Source organism: Balaenoptera physalus, assembly GCF_965194825.1.
Source record: "Balaenoptera physalus genome assembly, chromosome: 16".
Classification (NCBI taxonomy): domain Eukaryota; kingdom Metazoa; phylum Chordata; class Mammalia; order Artiodactyla; family Balaenopteridae; genus Balaenoptera; species Balaenoptera physalus.
The window spans coordinates 28130807-28156629 of NC_138898.1; the positions used below are offsets into that span (position 1 = coordinate 28130807).

The window sequence follows — 25823 nt, forward strand, 5'->3', positions numbered from 1 at the left end:
TGGTGCTAGTAGTCCCCAGGGAAGTTTTTAGTAAGGCAAGGGCAGAATTCATATTTTGAAAGATCACCAAGCCAGCTGGCAAGGAGGATGGACTGGTTGTCCACTGTCTTCCTGAACAGTTTTGGTGACAGGTAGCTCACAGGCTCTAGGGGCAGCTCATTGTTTTGGGACAATGTTGCCTGCTGAGCCAAAGTCAACCTTTTTGCATGCATGCACTTGCTGCTTGTATGACCACTAGGGCTGGCCAGAACCCCCCCACCCAGAGCAGCAGAGGGGAAGTGGGGAAGGATGTAGGGGTTGTAAACTGGCTGTCAAGGGACAAATCTGACCCACGGTTGTATTTGTTTGGCAGGTGCAGTTAATTTGAATTGCAATTCTTTAAGGTGAGACACGCTGTTTCCTGTCAGTCACAGGCACAACCATCCCCTAATGTCTTAGGGCAACCTGCTTCATTCCCTTATGTTATTAATCTGGGTCTTGAACCCTTTCAGTTTGCATCCCCAGTATTTGAGGACTGTTAAGGACTGAGGATGCCTGGGACCTTGTGGATGTCAAGGGACCCCTGGAACTGTGTGACTGCTGGTGGCAGCTACAGGCTGGTCAGACTACAGGGAGGGAAATTGAGTGGAAAAAAATCTGGCTGCCTCTCAGATGCCCCCCACCCCAAACCCGTCCCCATCACAAGGTCTAGAGGCACTGGTGAGTGGCCAAAGTCCCTTTAATATCCCTGAATTGCCTTACAGGTAATACTGCTGGAGGCGAGGAAGGGATGGGGGTCTGGGGTAGGAGATGGGGGAGGAGGAGGGAGGGAGAGCGCCAAGCGCTCATACAAAATATGGCCAAAAGGCTTAGCATGCATGGAAAATTATTGCTGTCGGAAGTTCCTATTTACAGGATCAACACCCTCCGTAATTGATTCTGCAACCCCTCTCCCTTCCCGCATCCCTGCCGCCTCGCTTCCCCGGGTGGGCCTGGAGCGGAGAAGCCCTAGAGAAGTGCCCCTGCTCCAGGGGCCCCTCCAGCCTCCACCCTCCACCCTCCACCCTCCTTTGCGGCTCAGGGGAGAGGGGGAGGGTCGGAGAGTCCGAGACTCCTGCCCCGGAGCTGAGCGCCTAGAGATGGGGCAGAGGCGTGTGCTTAAAGCAGAGGGGGCCAGGGTCCGCGAGCGTGGAGGTGTGTGCTTCGGTCCTCGCCCGGGCATGCAAAAGCGCGGCGGGGGAGGTAGTGGCGGCCAATGCGGGGCAGCTGGCAGCCCCGGCCTCTCTGCCCGGGAGAGTTGCATAGACGTGGCCGGGAGGGAGCGCTCCTCCCGTGGAGCGGAGCGGGCCGGAGGCCCCAGCGGGTCCGGGGCTCAGTCGGTCCCTGGAACCTGGGGTCCCTCGAGAAGAGGCATAAATAGGAAACACATCGAGGAGGCTCCTCCCTCCGGTCTCCCTGGAGTGGAAACAGAAGGCTCAGGAGGATGGGGACCTGCCCCATGACTGGGCCTCTTGATGTCCCCCATCCCCCAGTTGAGGGTCATCAGGCTATCCCTCCCATTCTCGCACCCTCTTCCCCAGCAAGTTCAGGCTCTGATGAGGGTGGGGCTTCTCCCTCACTCCCTGAAACGGGGTGTGTTGGGGTGGCAGACAGCCCTCTATGGCCTTTGCTGTCCCTCTCCTTGCTTGGCTCCCTGACCTCCCAGTCCAGCTGGGAAAGCCAGACCATCCCTGGTGAGGCCAAGAGATTAAATAAGAGTAATAAATAGATAAATCAATAAATACACAAATAAATAAACTGGAGAGGCCCAGCCGGATGGGGAGAAGGGCATTTGTGAGGTGCCCCAGACCTCATCCCAACGAGTAAGGAGGGGTACCTGTAGTCCTGTGGGTGGGGAAAGTGCTCAGAGAATCTGGGGAGAGGCTGTCCTGGGGTGAAAGAGGGGCTGTCCCGGGGTGAGAGAAGGGCTACATTAGGGGGCAGGGCCCTGAACTGCCCCTCAAGTCTGCCCCAGGTCAGGTGAACTCAGAGGGGTGAGAGCTGCTAGTGGCATGAGGGGTCTGGAGAGAGTAGGGGTGGGAATGGCTGAGAAGGCCCCCCGAGGATGAGGAAGGTGGGGTGGTGGTGGTGTGTGAATGGCTGGACCTAAGGCCAAGGTGAGGAGGGGATCAGGGACAGAGTGGGGACTCCAAGAGGAGTGAAGATTAGATCCCTTAGGCCTGTGTCCTGGTGTGGATGGGGCATCCATTGCAGGTGTGAGAGTCAAAGGGGGGTTTAGGCCTTACACTGGGGGCTCCAGTAGAGAACCGGTCTGAGACTCAGCTCAGAAATGAGAGGAAAGGTCTGCAAGTTAGAAGGGGAGAGGTGCAGAGTCTAGGGTGGGGGAGGGGAGAAAATTCCGGCTCTAGGGCCCGGGAAAGGTGCGGACCTGGTGCCTGAGTTGGGAGCCTTGAGGGCGTGGACAAGGGGTCAAGGTCCGAATCTTGGTAGCCGGTAAGGACGATGTGGGTGGGGATGTACTGGGGAAGGCAGTGCCGGAAGCGAGTTCTGGGTTAGGGGCTGGAGAGAAAAGTTCCGGTCTGGGAGCGGGGTACCCACGAGGGGCGTGGGCAGGGGAACGCAGCTGGGGGACGCTGAGGGCGCAGGTGGGGGGCCCCGGGAACGGCGGGAGGCTCAGCTGGCGAGGCCGGCGGGGGGCGGCGGAGGCGGCTCGGCCCCCTTGACGCAGGCGGCCTCGCAGTGCTTGTGGAGGTAGGACTTGAGCGCGAAGGTCTTGTCGCACTGGCGGCAGCGGTAGTGCTTGAAGGCCGAGTGCGTCTGCATGTGCGCGCGCAGGTTGGAGCGGTCGGCGAAGGCCTTGCCGCAGTGCGCGCAGCCGAACGGCTTCTCGCCCGTGTGCGAGCGCATGTGGCCCTGCAGCAGCCAGGGCCGCGAGAAGGCCTTGCCGCACACGCCGCACTTGTGGCGCAGGTTGTGCGTGAGCACGTGCATGGCCAGCGCAGGCATGGACACGTACGCCTTGCCGCACGTCGGGCACTTGCGCGCCAGCTGGCTGTCCAGGCTGCGGTGCGTCTGCTTGTGGCGGCTCAGGTTCGACGACGTAGCGTACGTCTTGCCGCACTCGGCGCACGCGTGCCGGTGCCCACCGCCCGCCGGCGCCCCCGCGCGTCCCGCGCGTACCCCGGCGCTTCCGGCGTCCCCCGCGCCCCCGGCATCCCCACCGCCCCCGCCGCGCCGCCGCCGCGAGCGCCCGTCCGAGATGAAGAAGGCGTCCATGGAGTAGCTGTCGGTCACGGCCGCCTCCCCGCGGAAGTAGCGCGCCGACAGGCTGGACTGCGGGCTCTCGGGGTCGCTGTACTCCTCCGGCGCCGCCGGCGGGTACGCGGGCTCGGCCGGCGCCAGGTCCAGGCCCGGCTTCTGGTCCGCATCGTAGCTGCTGGGGGGCAGGCAGTGCGGGGCGTAACCTGGAGGGGGCGAGACGGGAGCGGGGAAGGTGAGGCGCCCGGGAGGCGTCCCCGTGGCCGCTGTAGGGAAGTGGCGGCTGCTTGTACAATAGCAGTCGCTGTCGTGCACCTGTGCTCTGGGGGTCAGGCTGCCCGAGTTCGGATCCTTCCTCCGTGGGCCGCAATAAAAATCACCCCACCCCGCCCTCGTGGAGCGCGGTGAGGTCAAGTTCTACTGGCTTTGTGTTGACTGTCAAGTGCTCACGGCCACGCAAGGAAGGTATTATTATTGCACCCACTTTACAGATAGAGAAACTGAGGCGTATAGTCTACGCCCACAGCTAGTAATTGATGGAGCCAGGATCCAAAGCTTGGCAGCCTGACGCTAAAGTCCAGGCTTTCTTTATTCCAGCAGCATTCTGCCAGTTCCAGTCCTAGGACTTACCTGAATCTCAGTTTCCTCATCTGCAAAATGGAGCTTATGATTGGACACTCCTTCCCAGGGTCTTTGGAAGGACTGAGTAAAGTGATGAGAAGAACGATGCATTAAGCACTTCTTGTGCGCCAAGCTCTGCCGCCATGCTTTACACATGTTAACTCATTTAATCATCACAGACCCTATGAAGTAGATCCTGTTATAATCCCCATTTTACATATAAGGAAATTGAGAGAGAGAGAGAACACACAGTAATTGCTATATAAATGTTAGCTATTATAATTATGCTTTTTACTTGCTTGAAAAAGCGACTTCACTGAAGATTATTTAATTGTCTGCTTCCCCCACCAGGCTGTGAGCTTCCCGGGTGGGATCTGTGTGCCTGGCTCAAAGGAGGTGTGCAAGGAATATATGTTGTATGAAAGAATCACAATCCTGTTAGACCCACCTCCCAGGGTTGCTGGGGGATTTAAAAGAGGTCACATATGTGGCATGTAATAGATGCTCCAAGAAGGGAACTTCCTTGTACTTGCTCCCAAGCCTGTTTTGCTCCCTGATCCACTAGAAGCCTTCTGGAGTCCCCCTGTGAGATTCATTTCCCGCCCCCCCCCCCAAGCCCCTCGCTCCTCTCTAGAGTTGGGCCAGAAATCCTTTCTATTTTGGGATCCAGTGACTGGTGGGTGAGGGGGCCAGGGCTCTCCCAGGGCACTCGACAGGGGCTTTCCAAGGGCAGGGGCCACCCTGATTTGTCTCTGCCTCCCTGGGCCTTGTGTGGTCCCAGCACCCTCCTTGAAGGGCCTGGGGCCTGGGCTCCCAGGAGAGTTTCTGTTGTAAGCAGGGAACTGGATTCAGAGCGTTCGTCCCCTTAAACAGCCTGCCTGATTCAGCCTTCGTGCTTTTGCCTCTCATATGGCATTTTGGGATGATCACAGGGTTAAGTCTGTGTGCAGACTGTCCCCCAACCTGGAAAGCAATGGTGTACCCTTTCTTTCCCTCTGTCTCTTCAGCTGCCCACACAGGGCCCTCTGAACACAGAAATGATTGGGGATTGTGGGGGTGGAGGACTCAGTAGGGAGGGGCACTGTAGTCAGATGCAGAGAGGGCACTGGTGGTGGCAGTTTTATAATGGGGGGTGTTCAGCCTCTCAGCACCCCATCTTCCCCTCCTGTCTGCCTTTGGTCTGGAGGTACCCCTACCTCCCACTCCAGGAATCAGGCCTGGTACTAAAGCCCCAAAATGTTCAGGGAGTATTGTTTCAGACTGAGTTAAATACCTGTTGGGCATGCCCAGACTCCCTCTTTCTCCTTCTGTATTTCTTCCCAGTGTAATTACTGATGATAATGATAATACTAGCTGATATTTACTGAGCACTTACTAAGTGCCAGGCTCTGTGCTAAGTGCTTCACTCCCATCACCTCGTTGAATCATCACAAAAATACCTGTTACAGGTAAGGAAACAGGTTCAGAGTGGTAGTGGTACTTGTTCCACCACTACCACTTACTCAAGTGGTAGTGGTGGAACAAGAGTTGGAACCCACTGCACTGCTCCCCTTGTTTTCCACATGCTGGGAGGTCCCTGAGGAAGGGGCCATGGCTGGGTTGTTCACCTCCTATCCCCAGTGCCCCAGCTAGTGGACACTTGATAAGTATTTGTGAAATGGGTGGTGAATGGGAGAAAAAGATTTGCCAGGCCAGCCTCAATCCCCGGCCCAGCAGGGTCTGCCACAGACCATTCTGTCCACTTGGTCTTGGGACAACTTGATCCCCGACACTGACTGTAGCTGGGTGACCTGGAGCAAGTCGTGCCTCTTTCTGCATCTCTGCTCCTTTCTCTGGGTATGGGGATAGTGTAGAATGCATTTGGAGGGGGTCACTGATCATGTGGCCAGTGCCTTGCATGTTCTGTTATTAAGGAAGGATGGCATATAGGTTAAGAGCACAATTTTGGCACCAGACTACCTGGATTGAGTTCCAGTTTTACTATTCCCAGTTGTGTGATCTTGGACAAACTGACCTCTCTGTGCCTCTGTTTCCCCAGCTGTGAAATGGAAAATAAAAGCACCTAACTCACACAGTTTGCAGTACAGAGTCCGTGAATAAGCAAACAATAAGTGAAAAGTGAACAAATAGTAACCAACACTCCTGGAGCACTTATATGTCAGATACTATTTAAAGGCTCTACACACGAATGCATCCCACCTTCATGACTCTGAGGTTGGTACCATCTTACAGATGAGGAAACTGAGGCATAAGGTAGTTAGGTAACATGCCCAAGGTTGCACAGCTAGTAACTTAGAGACAGGATTCCAACCCAGCTCCTGGCACATGTTGGCTGTTATTATGAATAATAATAACAATCTCCCCAGATGGGTTTCTGTGCTGCAATTTTCTCGGCATCTGCACAGACACATTTTGCAGCTCCAACCTGGGCCACTGTTTCCTCACCCAAGATGTGTAATTTCTGGCTCATGGTCTGGTGAGAAAAATTCTGGTGACCCACGTTGGTAGGAGCTCAATGGACCGGGCAGTCCTCGCTGCAGCAGGGCCCTCTTTCCGTGGTGCCCTCTGGTGGTGGCCTGCAGTACTGCAGCACCTTTCTCTTGTCGCTTGGGATCTCTATATATTGTAGAAATAGGGGCGCCTCAAACAAAGGCGCCTCCTCAGCTTAGGGACAGATGTGGAATTGCCTTCCAGACAGGAACTGTGGGGCCAGACATGATGGCCAGCAGCTGCGGAGTTTGGTATGGGTTGTGGGGTGGGAGTGGAGGGTTGTATGAGAATTTATGTGGTCATGTTGGCAGAGGTGGTTCTAACTTACTTTGTGACCTTGGTCAGGTTGCTTAACCTTTCTGGACTCTGCCTCTACCAGAAGAAGGTTGACTGGAATGCTCTAAAAACACTCTTTGCGTCGTGGCTGAATAGACCCCTCAATGATGCCCATTGTCCTGTCCCCCATCCCCCAACCCCCGTCAACTCCACCTCATTCTCAGATCCACAGACCTCTCCCTACCTATGTGACCTTGGGCAAGTTATTTAACCTTTTTGTGCCACATCTGTATAAAGGAACTCATAATAGGCTTGAATGAATTAATGGTGTAAAATACTTAGTACAATGCCTGGCACACAGTAGCCTCTCAAGCTGTTATTTTATTGTCATTATTATTGTCCCTACATCTCCTAGTGATATCCTTCTAAACTGCTAGAGAGTGAAGGGGACACACATGGGTATCTTAGGCTGCTGTGTGACCTTGGGCAAACCACCTCACCTCTCTGGACCTCAACCCTGGAGAATCCTTTAGGACACTATAGGCAATGCTCTTCTGACTCTGTGCATGGAACTCAGACAAGTTTTGGGTGCCTTCCTCTGCCTTACAGGTGACTGTAGAAGGCTGAGCTGCCTGTCCCCCAGCCAACGGGGTGAGAGAGGCCTCTCTTGTTTGGGTCCAGATAGAGGCAGGGAGGGCCAGGGACTCAGAAGAGACTTGGCTCTCATCCTGGCTCTTTTACTCATACTCCACCTGTGTGACCATGGGCATGTCACAAAGCCTCTCTGGGCTCCAGTGCCCCATTTGAGGGATAGGGAACAGAGCCACTCCTGCGATGTGGGACTATAGGGAAGGCTCAGAAACACTTTGGAGATGTAGAGATGTCATGTACATGTCACCTGAGAATGACTTTTGGTCTTCCCTGCTTAAGAGTCTTGATATTTTAGACTGAAGGTCCAGAATACATTTTAAAAAAATTCTGCAAGGGAAAAAAAAATCTGCAAGGGAATTTTATGAGAAATCAGGTGCTGGGTGCTTTGCAGACATTGTCTCTTCCAATTGTCTGATCCCTTGGGATGAGGGTGGGGGCATCTCTGAGAAGTACTTCTGCTCCTACTGCTTCCAGCTACCCCTGCGCCCTCTCCGTGTGCCAGGCACTGCACCAAGCCCAGAGGCTCAGAGAGGGCAGAGGAGTTGCCAAGGTCACTGGAGGAGGAGTAAGGCTGAAAACCCTCCAGAGTCTGTTTTTTTCCAAAACCCCTGAGCAGGCATGGAGACCTGCTAGGGGAGGGAAGATTTTCAGTTGGTGGGAGGAAAGGGTGGTGGGTTTCTTCAAATACTACCACCCAGCTGGCCTGTGTCTGATGGGATGATGGGGAATTGGGGGTGGGGAGAAGCTATTCTTCTAGAAAATGCACCAGCCCTTTGTAAATTTTTGTAAATGATCAATAAAAGTAATGACTAACACTTATTGAGCACTTACTGTGTACAAGGCACCCTGCTTGGTGCTTTATGCACATTAGCTTGTGTCTAAGGGAATGTGGTGGTCACTTGCTCCGGTGCCCTAGTTCTACAGAAGCTGAAGCCCAGAGAGGGGCCTTGACCAGATCATAAAGCAAGTTCACAACAGAGCTAGGCTGACCTCCTGACTCCCAGGCCAGTGTTCTTTTTCCCAGTCTCTCTCAGATTCCCAGTGTTGCAAACTTCCTCCAGGGAATTTCCAGCCCAAATCCCACTTCCCTGTCTCACGATGAGCAGAAGAAGAGAGGGGCCTAGTAATGGGCCAGCTTCCCAGGTGGCCCACTTTCCTGAGGAGGGCCAGGCCCTGCTAGGTGGGGGGGCTGGAGGGGCTGCTGCATGAGTATATTTAGAGCTGTGTCTTGCTGTGCCAGGGCCTCGGGCCTCGAGAATCAGCTCCAGCCAGCTGAGCAGAAAGCCAGGTCTGTCAGCAGCAAAGCAGGATAAAAATAGTTTCTCCTGTCTGCTCACAGAGCTGGGCAAAGGGGCTGGTACCTCCCCCTCCCCTTATTATAGCATCTTTGTTAGCGGTTCCCTGGGCACTGGACCAGAAATGACACCCACCTCCTCCAAGGGCCTGGCAGCTGGTACACCTGCCCACTGGGGAGGGGGGTGTCCCTGAGTCCAGATGAGTGGTGGGCAGAGTGAGGTCTGGCCCAACATAACCGGGGCTGTAGGGTGCGGGGCTCGTGCCCACTGACTCAGACCCAGGGAGTGTTGAGAGGATTCCAGGGCCCCTCCCCACCATCCCTCCCTCCTGAAATCCCCCATATTCTGGTTTTTCCTGACTGTGACCCAATTCCCGTGGCCCACAGGGAGGTCCACAGCTCTGTAGGAATCGATAGGAAAGGTTTTTCAAGGGGTTGTGGGGATAGGCATGGCGGCTGAGGGTCTGGAGTTGCCCAGCACTGGTTGGTGGAGCGGCCTCCTGCTCCCTCCAGGGTGTCCCTGGGGCCCTTTCTGGGCCTCCTCGAGACTGGCTGTCATGCATAATGCACATTGTCTCTCCAGGCCCGCTGCTTTTCTGCCCTACCCTCTCTGTGCCCCAGAAGGTGCCCATGCCAACTTCCCTTCCTAGCCAAAGGCCGGCAGCGGACGCTCCATCCCAGGGGAGACCACAGCTGGAAGGAGGCCAAGAGTTCTGGGGGGCTCATCTCTCTCAGCAGCGTCTCGCATGCCCCCCAGAGGGCCTCCAGGCTGTGGGGATCCCTGGAACATGTAGATGAAGCACCCACCAGGGAGGGGTGATGCGGTCTGCCATTTATGCCCTTATCATCTCGGGCAAGTAATCTCTCTGGCCTCAGGTTTGCCTCTGGCAGTTGAAGCTAACCTTCCTCAGCACTCTGCTCTTACTGCCATTTGCCCACTGTGTGTGTGTGTGTGAGAGATGGGGATGTATAAATTGCTGTGCTGCCGTAGGGACTTGATGTACTCTCCCATCCTCTCTCAGAAGCCACAAACTGAGAGTGTCGGAATAGTGGACACTCAGTCTGGGCCCCTCATGTACCCCTTATGACCCCAGGCTTTAAGGGGGACCAGGGGCCCCAGATTCAGTATCCCACATGGACCCAGTTGCTCCACATTCCCAGTGACTAATTCTTAGGAAAATCAGATTTTTGGGTCCCTAGAAGGTCAGAGCTGAAAGAGATCAAGTTTGACTGCTTTTTTTTGTAAGAGAGAAACTGAGGCTCGGGTAAGGGAAGATTAGTTCAGAGCCACAGAGAAAGCTGATGGTGGCTCTAAGACTTGAACCAGCCGGCCTTGAGAATAGACCTGGACATGACCTTGGACTAGAAATTGGATCTGGATCCTGATCCTGGAGCCTGAACATTGACCTGGACATGGATTGAAACTTGAACTTGGACATGGATTTGTTCTGAATTTTGGAGTGGACCTGTAACCTGGGACATTGACCTTGGACCTAGACTTCAGACCTTGTCCTAGACTTAAGGTTGGACATGGACATTGGACCTGGACATTGAACTGGAAGTTGGACATGGACTTTGAACCTGGACCTCTGACATGTCTCTGATCTTGACCTTGGACCTGGACCAAGACCAAGAAGCCCGGGGCAGAACACTCATATGGGCCTGCTGTGTGTCCTTGGGCACCTCCTCAGCCATCTCTGGGCTCCCTCTGCCAAGGGATTGGGGCTAGCCTTTTGCATCCCTGCTCCCCAAATGGGCTTTCTGAAGTGTGGGGTAGATGTGTGGCAATTGGGGACTTTCAGCCAGGTTCCCAGGCCTGGCCTGGAGAGACTCCCCGGCGCCATCAGAGGGGGGTAAGCAGAAGCGGGTGCTGGTATAATGTGGTCAACTAGATAAGCCTATGGGCAGAAGTAGGAGCGCTTCCTCAGCTGCTGGGGAGGCTTAATGTAGCTGCAGAGGGCAGACAAGTGTGTTATTGGATTGGCATTGATCCCTCATCTGCCTGGGTCAGATGCACTCTGAAGGAGTATGGGGGCAGGATGGGGTGGGGGTGCAGAGGAAGGAGGACCTGGCATCCAGCTGGACTTCAGAGTTAGGGTGTGAGGAGAGGTAGACGCGCCAGGGGCAGTGAAGATGTCCACCGGTCCACGGAGACCACTGCTATGCAGATGGACGGGCAGCGGCCTACCCTGAGATGGCTGAATCCCTAGCATTCCCCAGGATGGGGGCCTAGGCCTGTGAAGGGGTGGGCTTGGTAGAGTTGCAGGGCGAGGTTCTGAGGGGGTTAGGAGGATGTGAGTTGGCATCTCACCGAGAGACTGAATCTGTGCTCAGAATCACCCAGGGGAGAGGAGGGGAAGGGAAGGCTCCATGGAGGCAGAAAGCAGTGGAGGAGCAAAAGGAGCAGGAGGGAGAGAAAAGAGGCATCGCATTGGAGAGGATGGTGAAATTAGAGCTGCTCTCCCTTCTTTGGGGAGCTCTGCAGAGAGACCTGGAACTTTCCCCATTTGTGGGGCTTCTCCTTCCCTGTTTAGGGGTTCTGTGCATTCAGGGGGAGCCTGGAGCCCAGATGCACCTGCCACACCCTCTGGCCAGCCCATGGAGGCTGAGAAGGAAGGGAGTAAGAAAGCAAAGAAGAGCGTTGCTGGGGTGTGTGTGTGGGTGGGTGGAGGAGGAGGAGGAGGAGTTCTCCAGGAATTCTCCAGCACTCCCAGCCTTTCCCTGAGCTGGGGGTACACTCTTTAATTTGGGGTCCTGCATCTTCATCAGTTAGGAGCCTGTGGTTCCCCTGACCTCCACATTCATAGGCTCCTTCCCCAGATTCCCCTCCCACCAGTCTCATCCTGACCCTGCAGCCGTTGCTGCAGGAATGGCTTGTAAGAGGATCTTTCTAATAACTGGAACTATCTCCAGCCCCAGGCCCTCCCCCTTCCCTCCCTCCTTTCTCCTCCCCCCTCCTTCTCTCCCTCACTCTCCTCACCTCCCCCCCTCCTCTCTTTCTCCTTGTTTACCCAGCACACTTACACACGCTGAGAGAGAAAAACGTCAGCTCAGCAATTTTTCACACTTCCCTCAAATGCTCAGCAAGGTTATTTCCGGCAGAACGGAGACAACGGACCACTAGGAGCCGGCAGGCTCTCTGAGGACCTCCAGCACCCCTACCCACCCATGGAGTGAGGGAGCCTTCACTTCCCAATCTGGCCACACCCCAGGGGTGGAAGAGGCCCCCGATAACGGAACAAGGCAGACCCTGTGTTTCCTGGCCATACCAGAGCTTGAAGGGTCACACCCTGGTCTCCGACACTAACCATTTACTGCATACACTGCCAGGGCACCCAGGTCAGGGTGCCTGTCCTCAGCATGGGACAGCCTGCAGAGACTGAAGCCAAGAAAAACGCCTGGCCTCAGAAACTCTGCCACCCTCAGCCAGACATCAGATGGTAAATGGAGTGCTACAGAAACCCTGACAATGGCCCCCTGCATTCTTTTAGACCCTCATCTAGTCATCTCCACTGCCTCCCAACCCAAACTTGACCTTCACAGAAGCTGAGCTTGTCAAAGTTGGAAGCATACTTAGATCATGCCATCCAAACTCTTTCACTGCTGAGGAGGCGGAGGACCAGAGAAGGGAAGGCACTTGCCCAAGGTCACAGAGCAAGTCAGAGATCTAAAGCCCAGGCCTCCCAGAGTTCCAGACCAGATATCAGACTATCAGGACAGCCTCAGGATTCCCCAGAGGGAGCTGGTCTGGAGCCCTTTGGGGAAAGGGCCAAGGACAGGGATGGTTCTAGGGTATCAAAGCTGGTAGAACATCCCTGCTGATGGCTTTGCCCTTACCCTGCTTCCCACCATTCACTCGGGGGCTCCTTTCAAAGCTTTTTTGGACTGAATTCAAGGCAAGGCGTTCCTGCCTCCCTCCTGAGGAACAGTCTGCAGTTTTGGCTGTGCATGAGAAATTCTCTGGGCTTCTCTAGGTTTTCTCAGCTGGCCTGGGACAGGACCAAGGGGGACTCAGCGGGCAGAACCCCAGGGCTTTGTGTCAGTTCCCCAAGGGATCCACATCCCAGGCCTGCAGGCATTTCCATTTCTACCCAGGTCCCCAGCCCTGGCATGGCCCCAGGTCCACCCTCTGTCCTGCCAGCACTCAGATAAGCCCAGCCATATCCCTGGGCTTCAGTCCTCAACCCCAAGAGGTCCTGGGGTCAAGAAAAGAGGACAGTAGAATATGAGACATGTGGGCAAAGAAAAAGGGAGGTTGATTCTCTTGGGGATCTGGGGGATGCCAGGAGATGAGGGGCTGTAGCTGTATCCCTGATCACTCCCTAATTTCTTTGACCTTGATGAGGTCACAGAGACTTTTACCCAGCGCCCTCTTGCTACCTGGCTTGGCAGAGTGATGGAATGTGGGTGAAGTGCTTGGAAATCCCTGAGGCAGAAGCTCCCACCCTCCTGCCTTTGCCATCTCAGCTTCCCCCCTCTTCTTCAGTCCTTTCTTCTCTCCTTTTTCTCTCCTCTCCTCTCCCCTTCTCTCTCTCTCTCTCTCTCACACACACACACACACCCCAAAACTGATACCACATGTGATGTCAGATTTCTTACTGCCAAAGGGATGCCCCCGCTCCAGACACCTGTCCTGGTGGGGACCATCAGAGGAGAACCCCTTTGTGATCCCCTTCATGGGGGATGGGGTCCACAGAAGCAGTCTCTGATTTTTCTCCACACCCTCCAGAGATCACCCCCTTCTGGGCCTGAATGACCTCTCTTGTCCCCCAAACCCTTGTCCCTACAGGCACTTGCTCTGAAAAGAAATAGAGTGTTTTTGGGGGTAGGGGACTGACGAAAAACAGCAGGGCTAGCTCTGGAGGGGAGTGAGAAACTGGAGGGGGAGGGAGTGCAGCCCAGGAAACCAGGAGCCACTTTGGGGGAACCCCTCCTAGAAATTCCCTCTTCCTCTCAGTCCCCAGGACAGGCCCAGCCTTTGGCAGGCATGCGGCTGAGGGTAACAAAAGAGTTGCTGAGAGAGGGGGCCGAGAACACTTGTCTGGCATCGCCAGGGGGAGTAGGCTTGAAGGGAAAGAGGGTGCCCCCAGCTACCCCCAGGGAACCAACCCTATTTCCCCAGGGATTGGTAGTCCTGGCCGGTTTACCTTCCCCATCAAGGGAGCACTCTCGGGGAACCAGACTCCTTCCCTCAACCACGGAGAGGGGACCCTCAGATTGCCTTATGCATTAGCCCCCCAGCACTAGCCCTTCATGGGCACCTCTCTCTCTCCATTCTCTCACCACCCCTCACTCTGGCACCAATCTAGGGCCACAACTTTCAAAGTCCGGGCTGGCGCTCGATGGCGGGATGGGCCGACCCTGCGACTTTCCCTTTGTACGGACCTGGCCCTTGCCCCGCCCGCCCAGCCCTTGGGAAGCCCGGGAGGCGCACACGGCCAGGGTCATCTTCTCCCGGGGTTCCCTACCGCGCGCACCCCTCCTCGTGGCCCGAGTTGGGGAGGGCCCGAACTCCCCTGCCCTCTTCTCCCCCACCCCCCCCGCCGGGTCCCACTCACCGTTGTCCTCGGGCGGCCCCCGGGCGCCAGGCAGCACGTAGGCGGTCTCCAAGGGGTGATAGGTGGGGGCCGGCACCCCGCTGCACTGGAAGCCGTCCCCTTTGATCTTCTTTACCAGGAAGGAGCGGGGCATGGTGCGACTGGCAGGGGGCTCGGCGGGGGCACTAGCGAGGGGCCCCGGTGGGGGGAGGCGGCCAGCCGGGCGCGATTGGCTGGCTGTGCGGGGTTTCAGCACTGGACAGCTCCCAGCGGGCGGGAGGGCGGGCGGCCGAGCGGAGCCGGCACCGGTGGCGGCGGCCCCGGCTCTGGCTCTGGCTCCCGCTCGGGCTTGGCGGCGGCGGCGCGCAGACAGGCGATCGCTGGAGCTGTGCTCAGCACTCCGGCTGCCGGCTTTATATGGGACGCAGGCTGGAGGAGATCAGGTGGTCCCCTAGCAATGGAACTGTTCAGCGCTCTAATCCATCAAATGTCCCCCAGGACAATCGCTCCGCACACGTTCCCCTGAACCGGCGGCGGTGGGGGCAGGCCAGGCTCAGGGAGCAGCGGGCAGGCAGGAGGGGAGAAAGTGAGGGTGAGAAAGGCGCAGAGATATAGAGAGACGGAGAAAGGGGGGGAGGGAGACAAGGGGGAGAGAGAGAGAAGAGATACATAGAGAAAGACAGAGACATACAGAGAAAGAGAGACACACACACTGAAAGAGGTAGAAATAGGAGCAGAGAGACCAAGATAAGGACAAAAAGACACAAGAGAGAAACAGAGAGAGAGAAGAAAGGCAGAGATGGAGAGAAGTAGCAACACACACACCCACGGGAGAAAAAGAGAGCTCCAGATACACAAAAACAAAGCACCCCAGGGATGCAAAGAAAGGGAAAGAAAAGTGCAAGACAGAGAGAGAAAGAGAGGGGAGAGGAGGTAGAGTGGTCTGAGCAGGCGGGGTTCAGGCACATGGGGACAGGGAAGGGAATGCAAAGAAAAGAGTGTGAGCTCGCCAGCGGCGATCCTCCTGCCTCCAGCCCTCTCCCTGTCCCCCAATTTTGAAGGGGCTAGTTTGGACACTCAGCTGTTGACTAGGGGAAGTCATCCCCCCACCCCAGCTTGGCCTCCCACTGAAGCTCCCTGTTGGGTTTGGGGTTTAACTTTCTTCTTCCAGAACTGATGCGGGGAGCAAGTCCCCGATGCCGATGCCCAGCCCCGCTCAGCCAGTCCTGTTCCGGTGCCTAGCTCAGGCGCGCGCTGCAAGAGGAAGTGAAAATCGTCCAGTAATTAATTTCCCTGCTGCCCGTGGGGGGGGGGGGTGGTTTTGACACATCCGAGGCTGTGTCTTTCCCTGAAGCGGGGAGCAGACAATAGAGACACGTGGACTGGGAAGGGAGAGGGGGGAAGGGAGGGGGAGTGGGGCTCCTGCTGGAACTCTTCGCAGGTCAGCTCCTTTGTCTCCAGGAGGATCTGAGCAGACCCCCCCACCCCCACCCCAATCCAGCCAAAACCTAGGGGAGCTCCCATATCTGGGCAGGACCAAGGAGCAGTAGAATGCAACCCCCTGACCAGAGAGGCTGCTTGGCAAAGTGCCATGGTGGTGGGCCGGCTTCAGCAAGTATGGGATGTCCAGAGCACAAGAGTCCCGGAATCAGACTCCAGGAATGCCAAGATCTCATTGGTTAACAGCATTCTGCTAATGGGATGCCAGGCTGATGCAGTGGGTATGTGCTTTTGGGACTGGGTCATCCAATACCAGTTGGGAGACTAAGACCCATGGAGGCTAAGAGAGGCCATGGAGGTGCCCAAGGTCCCATAGTGAGTCAGCAAAAATTTCCAGAGACCCCCCCCCCGCCCCCCCCCGCCGGCTTTTGGGCCCTCACACAGTCTTTCAGGTGTCGCTTAGAAACCTCGGAATGAAATTTGGGCCCCTGATCTTGCCAAGGCCCTGAATGATCTGGGGGACCCTGCCCATCTTCTCAGCCATATTGCCCCATATTTTGCCCTCCGGGACTTTTTTTAACCTCAGTCACAGAGGGCTGAGGTGCTCACACCCCCTGATTCATGGCACACCCAGTATTCCCTACTCCAGCCACACAAGCTGGCTTCTAGTCTTGCAGGCGTCCTGCTCTCTCTTGGCCTCCACACTGGTTCCTCTGTTCAGAGGAACCCTCCATTTCACCCTAGTTCACCCCTACTTGTCCTCAGGGCATAGTTGAGGCATCAGTTCCTCTGTGAAGTGCCCCTGACTTCCTACATGGTAGGGCCAGCTTGCCCATTGGCCTCTGAGCTTTGTGACTCTGTCCTGTGTTTGGCTCAGCATACTCTTACAGGGTGCAGTAGGGTATCCCAGCTCCCCTACTTACTAGCCATGAGATCTTGGGCAAGTTGTTCAACTTCTTTGTGCCTCAGTTTCCCATTTTATAAAATGGGAATAATAATTGTTAGTTCAGGGGTTGTTGGGAGCATTACAAGAGTTGCTGTTTGCAGAAGGGCTTGGAATGGTGCCTGACATATAGTACATGCTCATTCCCTGTGGATGCTATATGTACAGTTGCACCTGGAGCACCCAGGGTTCATCTAACACATGTTTGTGGGGCTCTGTGGAATAAGTGGTGACCCAGACAGTCCTAGCCCCTCGTCTCCTTGGAGGTGACATTCAAGGGACATAAAACTGGGTGGGGATGGAGAGTGCTGGTACCTAGACAGGGTGGCCAGCAAGGGTCACCTGGAAGAGGTGACATCTAAGCAGAGACGTGAGTGATGAGATGGAGCCAGCCATGGGAGGAGCCAGGGAAAGAGTGCTTCAGGCAGAGGCTCCACAAGTTCAAAGGCTCTGAGGCAAAAATGAGCTTGGGCCAGTTCAGGAACAGCAAGGAGTGGAGGACATGAGGTCAGGAAGTTGACAGGGCCAGAACCCAGAAGGTGCTCAATAAATCATGAGTGAATGACTGTGGGGTGAGAGTCAGCCTTAAAAGGTGGACATATTGGTTGGAGAATTAACTTTTCACTGCTCACATAGAGGAAGTTGTTGATAGTTATTCATAGTGTAGTCATATTTTTGAGTTTGTTCTGGGTACTGGGATCTCTGTCCCCTAGGGGTGCCTAGTCCAGTGGGGTAAATAAGACAAGTCGGTGCCCATGAGCTCAACTCCTCTACCTGCTCGATGATTCTATCATTCCTACCTCTTCCATAAGAGATGGTAAAACTGGGCCCAGAGAGCTTCACAGGACACTGAGGGTCCACAGTGACTTAGGGACAGAACTGGGGCTGGACTCTCCTCACCAGGTGGGCAGGGTGGAGAGGTAATCCCCCCTTGAATTGACAGATGGAGGTGATGTATCCAAGGTCCCATAGCTCACTAGTGTCAGGTTGAAGATCAGATCCCAAGTCTCTGACCTCTAGCTGGTAGGTGGTATCAGCACCTTTAGCAGATAAGAAGAAACCCTCAGCCCAGAAGGTGAAGTTCAAAAATACCTACGGGGTCGGGTGTCCTTAAGCATGGATGAAATACACAACTTCTGGCATGGTTTCAGCACTAGGACACCATGGAGGGCCTTCTGTCTCCCAAACCTCCCCCAACACCGGCTCACTGGTTCAGAAAGTCCACTGTTAGGAATTCATTTTTCCAAGTCACATCAAATAAGGAAAGAATTTTTTTCCCAGGGATGCTTGCTGTACCATCATAGACTGGAATAAAACCTCCAAGTTGGAGGCAATGAGGAGGGGCTGTGAAGAAGACATCCCCTGGATGGAATATTCTGCAGCCATTAAAAATTATCATATGGGGAAGACCTCATGGAATTATATTCAGTGAAAGATGCAGAATCTTGAAATCTCTCACAGCATGTTTACAACTATGGACCAAAGTGAAAATAAACATGCACAGAAAAGTGAAAGAAGGGTGGTGGAACTACGGATGTTTCTCCACCTTCTTTTTGTGTTTTCCTAAAAACCATAAAATGTTTCAGTTCAAGAAACATTTATCTTGAGTACTTGCTAACGACTCCCTTACTTCTGAAGAGAAGAAATGATAAAGTTTCGTAAAACATGTCAGGATATTCATTCTTCTGACTTCTGGGAAGATAGCATTGCCGATGGCAAATTTCCCCAACGACAACAATAATTATTATTATATCAACAGTGGCTCCGAATGCCTGGCACTGTTCTAAACATCTACCCTTCACAGAAGCTGGCCTTGCCAGGGGCTTTCGATAGAGGGATTTGGAATCAGCCTGTTTTCAGTTCAAAACCATGCTCTGCCATTTCCCAGCTCTGTGATTCTCTGTGCCTCCCTTTCCTCGTCTGTAACATGGAGATTTTAATAGGAACTATCTCCAATGTTGCAGTGATGATTAAATGATAATGTACCTGTAAAGTGTTTAGAGCAGCGCCTGGCACAGAGTAACCTGACTTGATAATTGTTGACTATTTTTTGTTTACATTTCATCACTCACCTAAGCCTCACCATGACCTCATGGGAGAAAGCTCTGTTATCAGCCCGATCGACAGACGGCGGTGAAATGACTGGCTCAAGGCCATATGGTTTCTGTGCGGAGGAGCTGGGGAGGGTCTGACATCTATGTGGCCCACTGCCTGCCTCCCCAGGAGTCCCAGTCTTGGCATAATGGGTTTAGCTGGTGAGGGCTGCAGGCTCAGCCCTCCCTAGTCTGCTCTGATATCCCTCAGATTTCAACCCTGCCCTGCCCATCACTAAGGAGGGCAGCTACTAGTGTCTGGGTGTGAATCTCAGTGCTGTGTAACCCCAGGTGGTTGGCAGAGCTGCCCTGAACCTCACTCTGCATATCTGTAAAGAGGGGACCAGACATCACATTTGCAGGCTTCGCTCCATAGCGTTAGGAAGAAGCACCGCTCTGGGAGTCAGGAGACTGATTTTAGGCTCGCCTCTGCTATCTCTGCTCCCTCTTCTGGGCTCCAGCTTTCTGGTCTGTTGAATGGGCATGGGACAAGATGGTCCCTGAGCTGCTGTCCAGAGCCGATAATGGATTCTGTATGAATTCCAAGGAGGAGAGTGGCCACAAATGCATCCACTCCACACTGATGGGGCTCTTTCTCTGGTAAGCTTCACTTACTCTGCCTGTTTCTCCAGTGTATTTCCCCAGGCCCTCCTCTCTGAGCCAAAGGAAAGAGGGTAGGAAAAGCCTGAAACTGACTTTTCACGGCTCTGTACACCACGACTCAGAGACGACTTGCCCAAGGCCATGTGGGGGGCCTCTGGAATCTGACAGCTGCTGTGTTCTCTCTCTGGTCATTTTGGTCCTCGGAAGCAGATTTGAAAACAGAGATGGAAGTGCAGGAGATTTATTGGGGACAACATCTGCAAGAAAAAGAGGTGTGCCTTCAGACCAGGGTGCAGGTCTGACACCTGTGAAAGGAGAGGTGGGAGACAGGGAGATTGGGTAAGAGGAGCCCCAGGCCATGGTGCAGCTTGAAGGAGGACTGGCCAACCCCACAGGGAGCTCCAGCCCCAAGATCTCCTGCAGAGGAGTCTCATGCTGGGCAGAATGTCCAGGCCCTGGTTCCCCACTGTGCCCAGTCATCAGCGGGGCGTCCTGGAAGGGGGTGGCCTCAGCTCAGACACTGTGGCCGGTTGAGAGGGCGCTGCAGTGGGAGGCTGTCAGGGACTGCAGTCCGAGTGGCAGGCACCTCCCCACAGCCACCACATGTTTTTCTTTATTCATTTAATAAACACTTACAGCTCTGGGCTGCATGCCAGGTACTCATCTACACATCTTACAAATATCGCCTTAGTTAATCCTCACACTTGCCTTCTGACTCGTCAGTACTGTCAGCCCCATTTTCAGGAGAGGAAATTGATCCCAGAGAGGTTAAGAAACTTGTTCAAGGTTTTACAGCCAGTAGGTGGTGAGCCATGGGTCCAACCCAGACAGTCTGCGCCAGAGGCTGTGCTTTCACCACTCTGCCACCCTGCCTCCTCTCCAGCTGCAAGGGCCCTGGCCACGATTTCTGGGAACCGTTCTATGTTCATTCCTCATTGGCTCAGGAGCTTAGAGCCCCGACAGACTTCAGGAAGGGGTCAGTTGGGGGTGTGTCAGAGTCCCAGACCCTGCCGGAGCTTCTCCTCTGTTCCCTCAAAGCCTCCCACCTCAAGGCCTTGGCATATACTGTTCCTGCTGCCAAGAGCATGCTTTCCTTCCCTCTTTGCCTAGTTAACCCCTCCTCCCATCGCTCCCCTGCTTGACTCCAAGATCTAGCCCAGGACAGAGATGATATGTGGTGGGAAGGAGCATGTTCTAAAGTCTCAGATGAGGGACTTCTCTGGTGGTCCCATGGCAAAGAATCCGCCTTCCAATGCAGGGGATGCGGGTTCCATATCTGGTCAGGGAACTAAGATCCCATAGGCCACGGGGCAACTAAGCCCGTGCACCACAACTACTGAGTTTGCGCACCTCAACGAGAGAGCCTGCATGCCGCAAACTACAGAGCCCATGGAGCCTGCGCCACAACTAGAGAGAGGCCCAGGCGCCGCAAGGAAAAGATCCTGTGTGCCGCCACTAAGACCCGACACAGCCAAAAATAAAAATAAATAAATAAATAAATTAAAGTCCTAGATGATAATAATACTAGCTGACATTTACTGAGCACTCACTATGTGCCAGGAGCCAAATCCAACCCTTTATGTGGATTACCTCATTTAACCATCACAACAACCTTCGAGGTGGGGCCTGCTGCTATCCCCATTTTACAGATGAGGAAACCAAAGCTCAGAGAGGCAAGGTGACTTGCCCAAGGAGACCCAGCTAGGTGTCAGGATTCAAACCACGATCTTAAACCATATAATCCCTCTTTCTAAGAGGGGCAAAGGTGCCAAAGGGGGTCTCCCTCCCCTGCTCCCCCAGGGCTGAATGCCCCTTAAGTGGGGGGTGGGGGCCCATATCTGCTCCATTCACTGCCACACCTTATCACCTACACAGTGCTGGGCAAATAATAAGTGCTCAATAAATATATATCTTGAATGAATGAATAAACTAATGAGTGTAAAACCTCCTTGTGACTCCCCCCCCCACTCACCTTGGTCCCCTTTGGCCTGAGCTTAGGTTAATTTGTCAACTCTCAAGGTTTTCCTCTGCTTTGGGGGATAACTGAGTCCCTTCCCTGACTACCACAGTCCTTGACCTTCCCGCATTAAAGTGTCTTTCCTTCCAATTTCCTGAACCCTGACAAGGTCACCCCTTAAGCAGCTCCCTGAAACCTCTAGAAAGAACTGGTTGCAGGAATCTGATTACTGGGCTCCCTGCTGGGTCAGGGGGACTTGGGACAAGCCCCCAGCATGGGTCAGGGATGGAGTGGCTAAACAGCCTTTCACATTCAAGCAAGTGAGATAGTTCAGAGTTTGGGCCTGGGTCACCCTGAGCCAAGCTTTAATCCCAGCTGTGCCTCTTCAAGCTGTATAACTTCAGGCGAGTCACTTCATCTCTCTGTGCGTCTGTGTCACCTCTATAGACTGAGGCCAATGATAGCACCTACTAAATGGGGCTCTATGAGGCCTGGAGAATAATCAGCCCTCGATAAATAGAAGCTGTACTTGAACAGCCTTCAGCATATCAGCATTATTCCCTGCCCATCCCTGTTTGTCAGTTGGGGAAACTGAGGCACAGGACAGACAAGTGCCTTCTTTGGAATTTTCAGGCTCCTGCCTGCCAGATCAAGGCTGGCTCCCTCACCCCTCCGTGGCCTCTCCTGCCTCCCTCTCTTACCCACCAGCCAAGCTGAGAACCATCCCTGACAGATGCTGAGGTGGTTGTGGAAGCTGCAGAGTTGGCATTTCCCGGCTCCCAGGGCTCCTGGCGCAGAGGAATCAACCCCTCTCTGCACCCCCAGCTCTGCCTCCTGCTCCTGACTCTGCTCATATACCAGCTGGAACCCATCAGACTCAGGAAAAAGCCAAGAGGTGGCCCAGGTGCCTGGAAGCAGGAGGTTGTCAATATTGACCTGTGCCTGACCCCAGACTAGTGGACAAACTCCTGAGGAGTCAGAACACCCACATGCCCCCAGTGCACACCTTCCCAGCCTCCCCTCTTTCTCACCCCAGCTGTAGAGGGGCAGGGGAGCAGAGGGGTTAAAAGCATGGACGGCCTGGGTTCAGATCCCTCCTCTGCTACTTACTGATGAGTTATCTACCCTGGGCAACTTACCTATCTTCTTTGTACCTCATTGTCTTCAGTTGTCAAATGGGGATGCCGATACTAATGGTACCTCCCTCGCAGAGCAGGTGGGAATTGAGTGAGGTGTTTAGGACGCCAGTTCACACACAGTTTGTGCTCAGTAACATCAGCCATTTTGAGCTTGGAGTCCACTTTCTTCCCATTGATCTCTTGGACCTTTCAGCCCAAAGGAGCGTCTCCTCTGTGATTCCTATTGCTCTAACGGTCAAGGCTCTGCCGTGAAATCCCACTGGCCTGGTGTATAGTAGGGGCTCATTAAAAGGTCTGCTTGGCTGTGATACGGCATGAACTCATGGAATCTTCATGACCACTTTTGGAGGTAGACAGTATGATGATACCCATTTTATAAAGGACCACATGGGCACAGAGAAGTTAAGAAATTGCCCCAAGGCTCACAACCAGTAAGTCTGCAGATACTTACTGAGCACCTACTCTGTGCCAGGCACTGTGCTCAGAGCTGGGGACGCAGCAGTGAACAGGGCAAAGACCTGCTGTCATGCAGCTCACGTCCATCCTACTGTGCCGACAGATAATAACAAATACATAGATAGGCCAGCTTCCTGTCTACAAAATGCCAGGGAGACAAGTGACATGGGGCAGAGATAGAATGGGGTGGGGCTGTTTTAGTTGTGGTGGTTAAGGAAGACCTCTCTGAGGAGATGACGTTTGTATAGAGTCCAGGATGCAGCAGATGCTTGGTTGGGACACACGGAATCCACGCTAGCGTTGCCGTGGCAGGTGCAGTCTGGAATCCTAGAGATCCCAGGACTGGTGGAACTTAGATCCCACTTGCCCAGGTCGGCTTCGAAGTGGATAATGATTACCCCTGCCCCAGCTGGCCCACCTCTGTGAAGCAGTTAAAAGAACAAGGCAAATGACTTGGATTCTCTGAGGCTCACTTTTCTTATCTGTAAAATGGGCACTGACAAGCACAGCACACACTCAGGAGAGAGGAGATGCTTAACAGAGACAATCCAAGGAAAGCGCCAAGCATAGAGCCAGACGCAGAAGAAGCACCCGGTCCTTGGTGGCTGGAGTGGACAGGTGACCTTCCTTTCAACTGCCCAGAACCTTCCAACACCCTTGCCTGATGAGTCCCCTTCTCCCACAACAGGGTCCATACTGATCTCCCACTTCCTCTGCAGCTGGGGCAGTCATGTGGCCCAGCCTAGCCCCATGCCGCGCTGGCTAGAGTGTGGCAGCCTCTACACTGAGTGTCCAAAAGCAGCAGGGACAAAGGTCCAGGTGTCAGCATCCAGGGTTGGTGTCGGCAGCATGAGCTCTGGCCTTGGGGCCCCATTAGCAGGGATGTCTCCCTCTGGCCAGGCCTTTGACCTAATTTTTTGTTTTCTTTTGTTTTTGCATATGAAGCCTCCATCCTGAGGTCTGAGCCTCTCGGAGATTCTTCAAGCATGTTTGCTGCCGTGGATCCTTGATGACTCAGCAGCCCATGCCATTGTCTGGAAACTCCAGTAGTAATATTTTTCTCAGACTGAGTGGAATACCACAGATTCCAACCTTCTGGTGCAGGATGGCCCCTCGGGGGTATGCAGACACCCAGTTCTCTCCACTGTCCTCACTCCAAGGGCAGGGGCCTGGGGCTGCTCACGCTGGTGTTCCCAACTCCTAGCACAACGTGACTCAGGGGAAAGTCTCAGTAACATGTTCATGGTCTGAACAGATAAGTGGTACAGGATATGGTTTCCACACCTGCGCATTCGTGGTTACTTCCCCGAACCATGTTCCAGTTTTCTGATGTTTTTCTGAAAGTGTAGGACCCAGAATGGAGCACAGAACTCCAGAAATATATGAGCAGAGCTGAGCAGAAAGGGACTGTCACCTCTTCACTCTAGATATTGGACTTCTAATAACTTGTCCAGACATTTCATAAGTTTTTTGGTGACTGTTTGCCCTGGTGACATACATTAAGCTATGATCAAGTGTTCTGTTTTTATCCCCCTTCCCTGTACTGTTGCTAAACCTCATTTTACTACCCCTTCTCCCTTAATCTCATTCTGACGATGGCATTGTCCCCTTCCCCGCCCCCAGGAATGGCAAGTTGATTACAGCTCAAGAGCCCACTTTGGTTGGTAGCCATAGCCCAAAGCATAGCGTTGAGATAGATTCTAGAACTGAGTTTGGGCTCAGTGTGAAAGACTGCTGTAATTGATTAGTGATGTCTGCCAGGATATAGGAAGGGAAGTGCTAATTTATTTGAGATGTACTTGTCATTCCCCATCACAGGTGCTTCTAACCTGGGGACCATAGAAAGAATTCAGGAGGCCCACCATTAACTTGGATAGGAAAAGGATTGCGCCTTTAATTTCACTAGCCTCTTTCTGAAATTTATCACTCCTTCAATGATGAATGCAGGCCACAGACCATAGTGGCATTAGCAGGACCTGTAAATTGTCACTAATAGAAATCACAGATATTTTCTTGTCACATTACAGATGTTCCAGATATCTTGAAATACCGTATATGCTCATAATGACTTGAAGACTACAACAGTTATTTGCTAAATCTTGTGTTATAATATATAATAAAGAAGCACATGTATTACTGTAATGCAGATTTGTTTTTAATATTTTGATAATTGTTTCAATATAATTGGTTTCCTTTGTCATACTATATATTTTATTTTATTAATTTAAAAACATTATTCTGAGAAAGGGTCCATAGGCTTCATCAGATATCAAAGGGTTCTATGAACTCTGGCCCATCAGGTTTTAGGAGCTCCCTGCCTGCCACCTTTCCAAGTTCCCTCCCGTATCCTGGGTCTGCAAGGGGAGCAGGAGGGTGAGATGAAGTCCTTCAGGCCAGGAGAAGCTGACCGCACAGCCAGCTCCTGGGTCATCTGCCCTCAGGTGCTGCAGGAGGTGAAGGACCAGTAGAGGTGGTGGGAGGTGATGTAGGAAGTGAAGGAGAAAAGGTGGTGCCGCTGACTTCTGGGCCAAGGCTGGGCTACCTTGTGACAGAGCGGAGAAGTTGGTGTTTCCCACGGTGATGCGAGGGAAGGGGTCTGAGCCAGACCTCCTAGAGGTTGGAGGGAAGTTTTAGCCACAGAGAGGTCCCAGATCATCCTCCCTTATGAGTTCAGAGGCCCTGGACTGCAGGAGCCAACAGCCTGGGAGGTAGGAGGCCTGTGACACAGGGGAAAGGGGGCCCAAACCCCTTCATCCAGCACAGGCAGCTTACCAGTCGTCACCTCATTCATTCACTTATTCATTCATTCACTCACTCACGTTTACTTAGTGCCTAGTAAGTGGCCTGGTAATGTGCCAGGACCTGGGCTGGGCAGTAGGCAAAGGGATGTGTGTGAGGCTCAGTCCTCCCTTCACAAGACACAAGCAAAGACAATGACAACGTAAAGGCTTGATGCTTTGATGGGAGAAAGTCCATGAGGTCCCTCACCCAGCCCGGAGGGATCAGGGAAGTCTCTCCGGAGGAAGTGATCTCTCAGATGAGCAGGAATTAACAAGGTCTGTGGGTGCTCAGGAAGGGAGGAGGCA

General features: G+C 53.8%; 1 protein-coding gene and 1 long non-coding RNA gene across 3 annotated transcripts in view; one reads left to right on the plus strand and one right to left on the minus strand.

Moving 5' to 3' along the window:
* LOC309645146 overlaps positions 1 to 24879 on the plus strand; it is a 33961-nt gene extending 9082 nt beyond the window's left edge. Inside the window, exons 2-3 of one of the 2 annotated variants that reach the window (XR_014254769.1) lie at positions 19215 to 19457; positions 23683 to 24879. This is a non-coding gene — a long non-coding RNA (uncharacterized lncRNA). Of the gene's footprint in view, positions 1 to 19214 lie in introns of both variants that reach the window. The other variant, XR_014254768.1, reaches the window with a different exon arrangement.
* On the minus strand, positions 701 to 14260 carry SCRT2 (scratch family transcriptional repressor 2; the record flags this gene model as incomplete). Its single annotated transcript, XM_082429207.1, has 2 exons — positions 701 to 3443; positions 14128 to 14260. 2 exons carry the CDS (start codon positions 14258 to 14260, stop codon positions 2653 to 2655), a joined length of 924 nt encoding a protein of 307 aa, XP_082285333.1. The 3' UTR covers positions 701 to 2652.
* Positions 24880 to 25823: the final 944 nt, after the last annotated feature.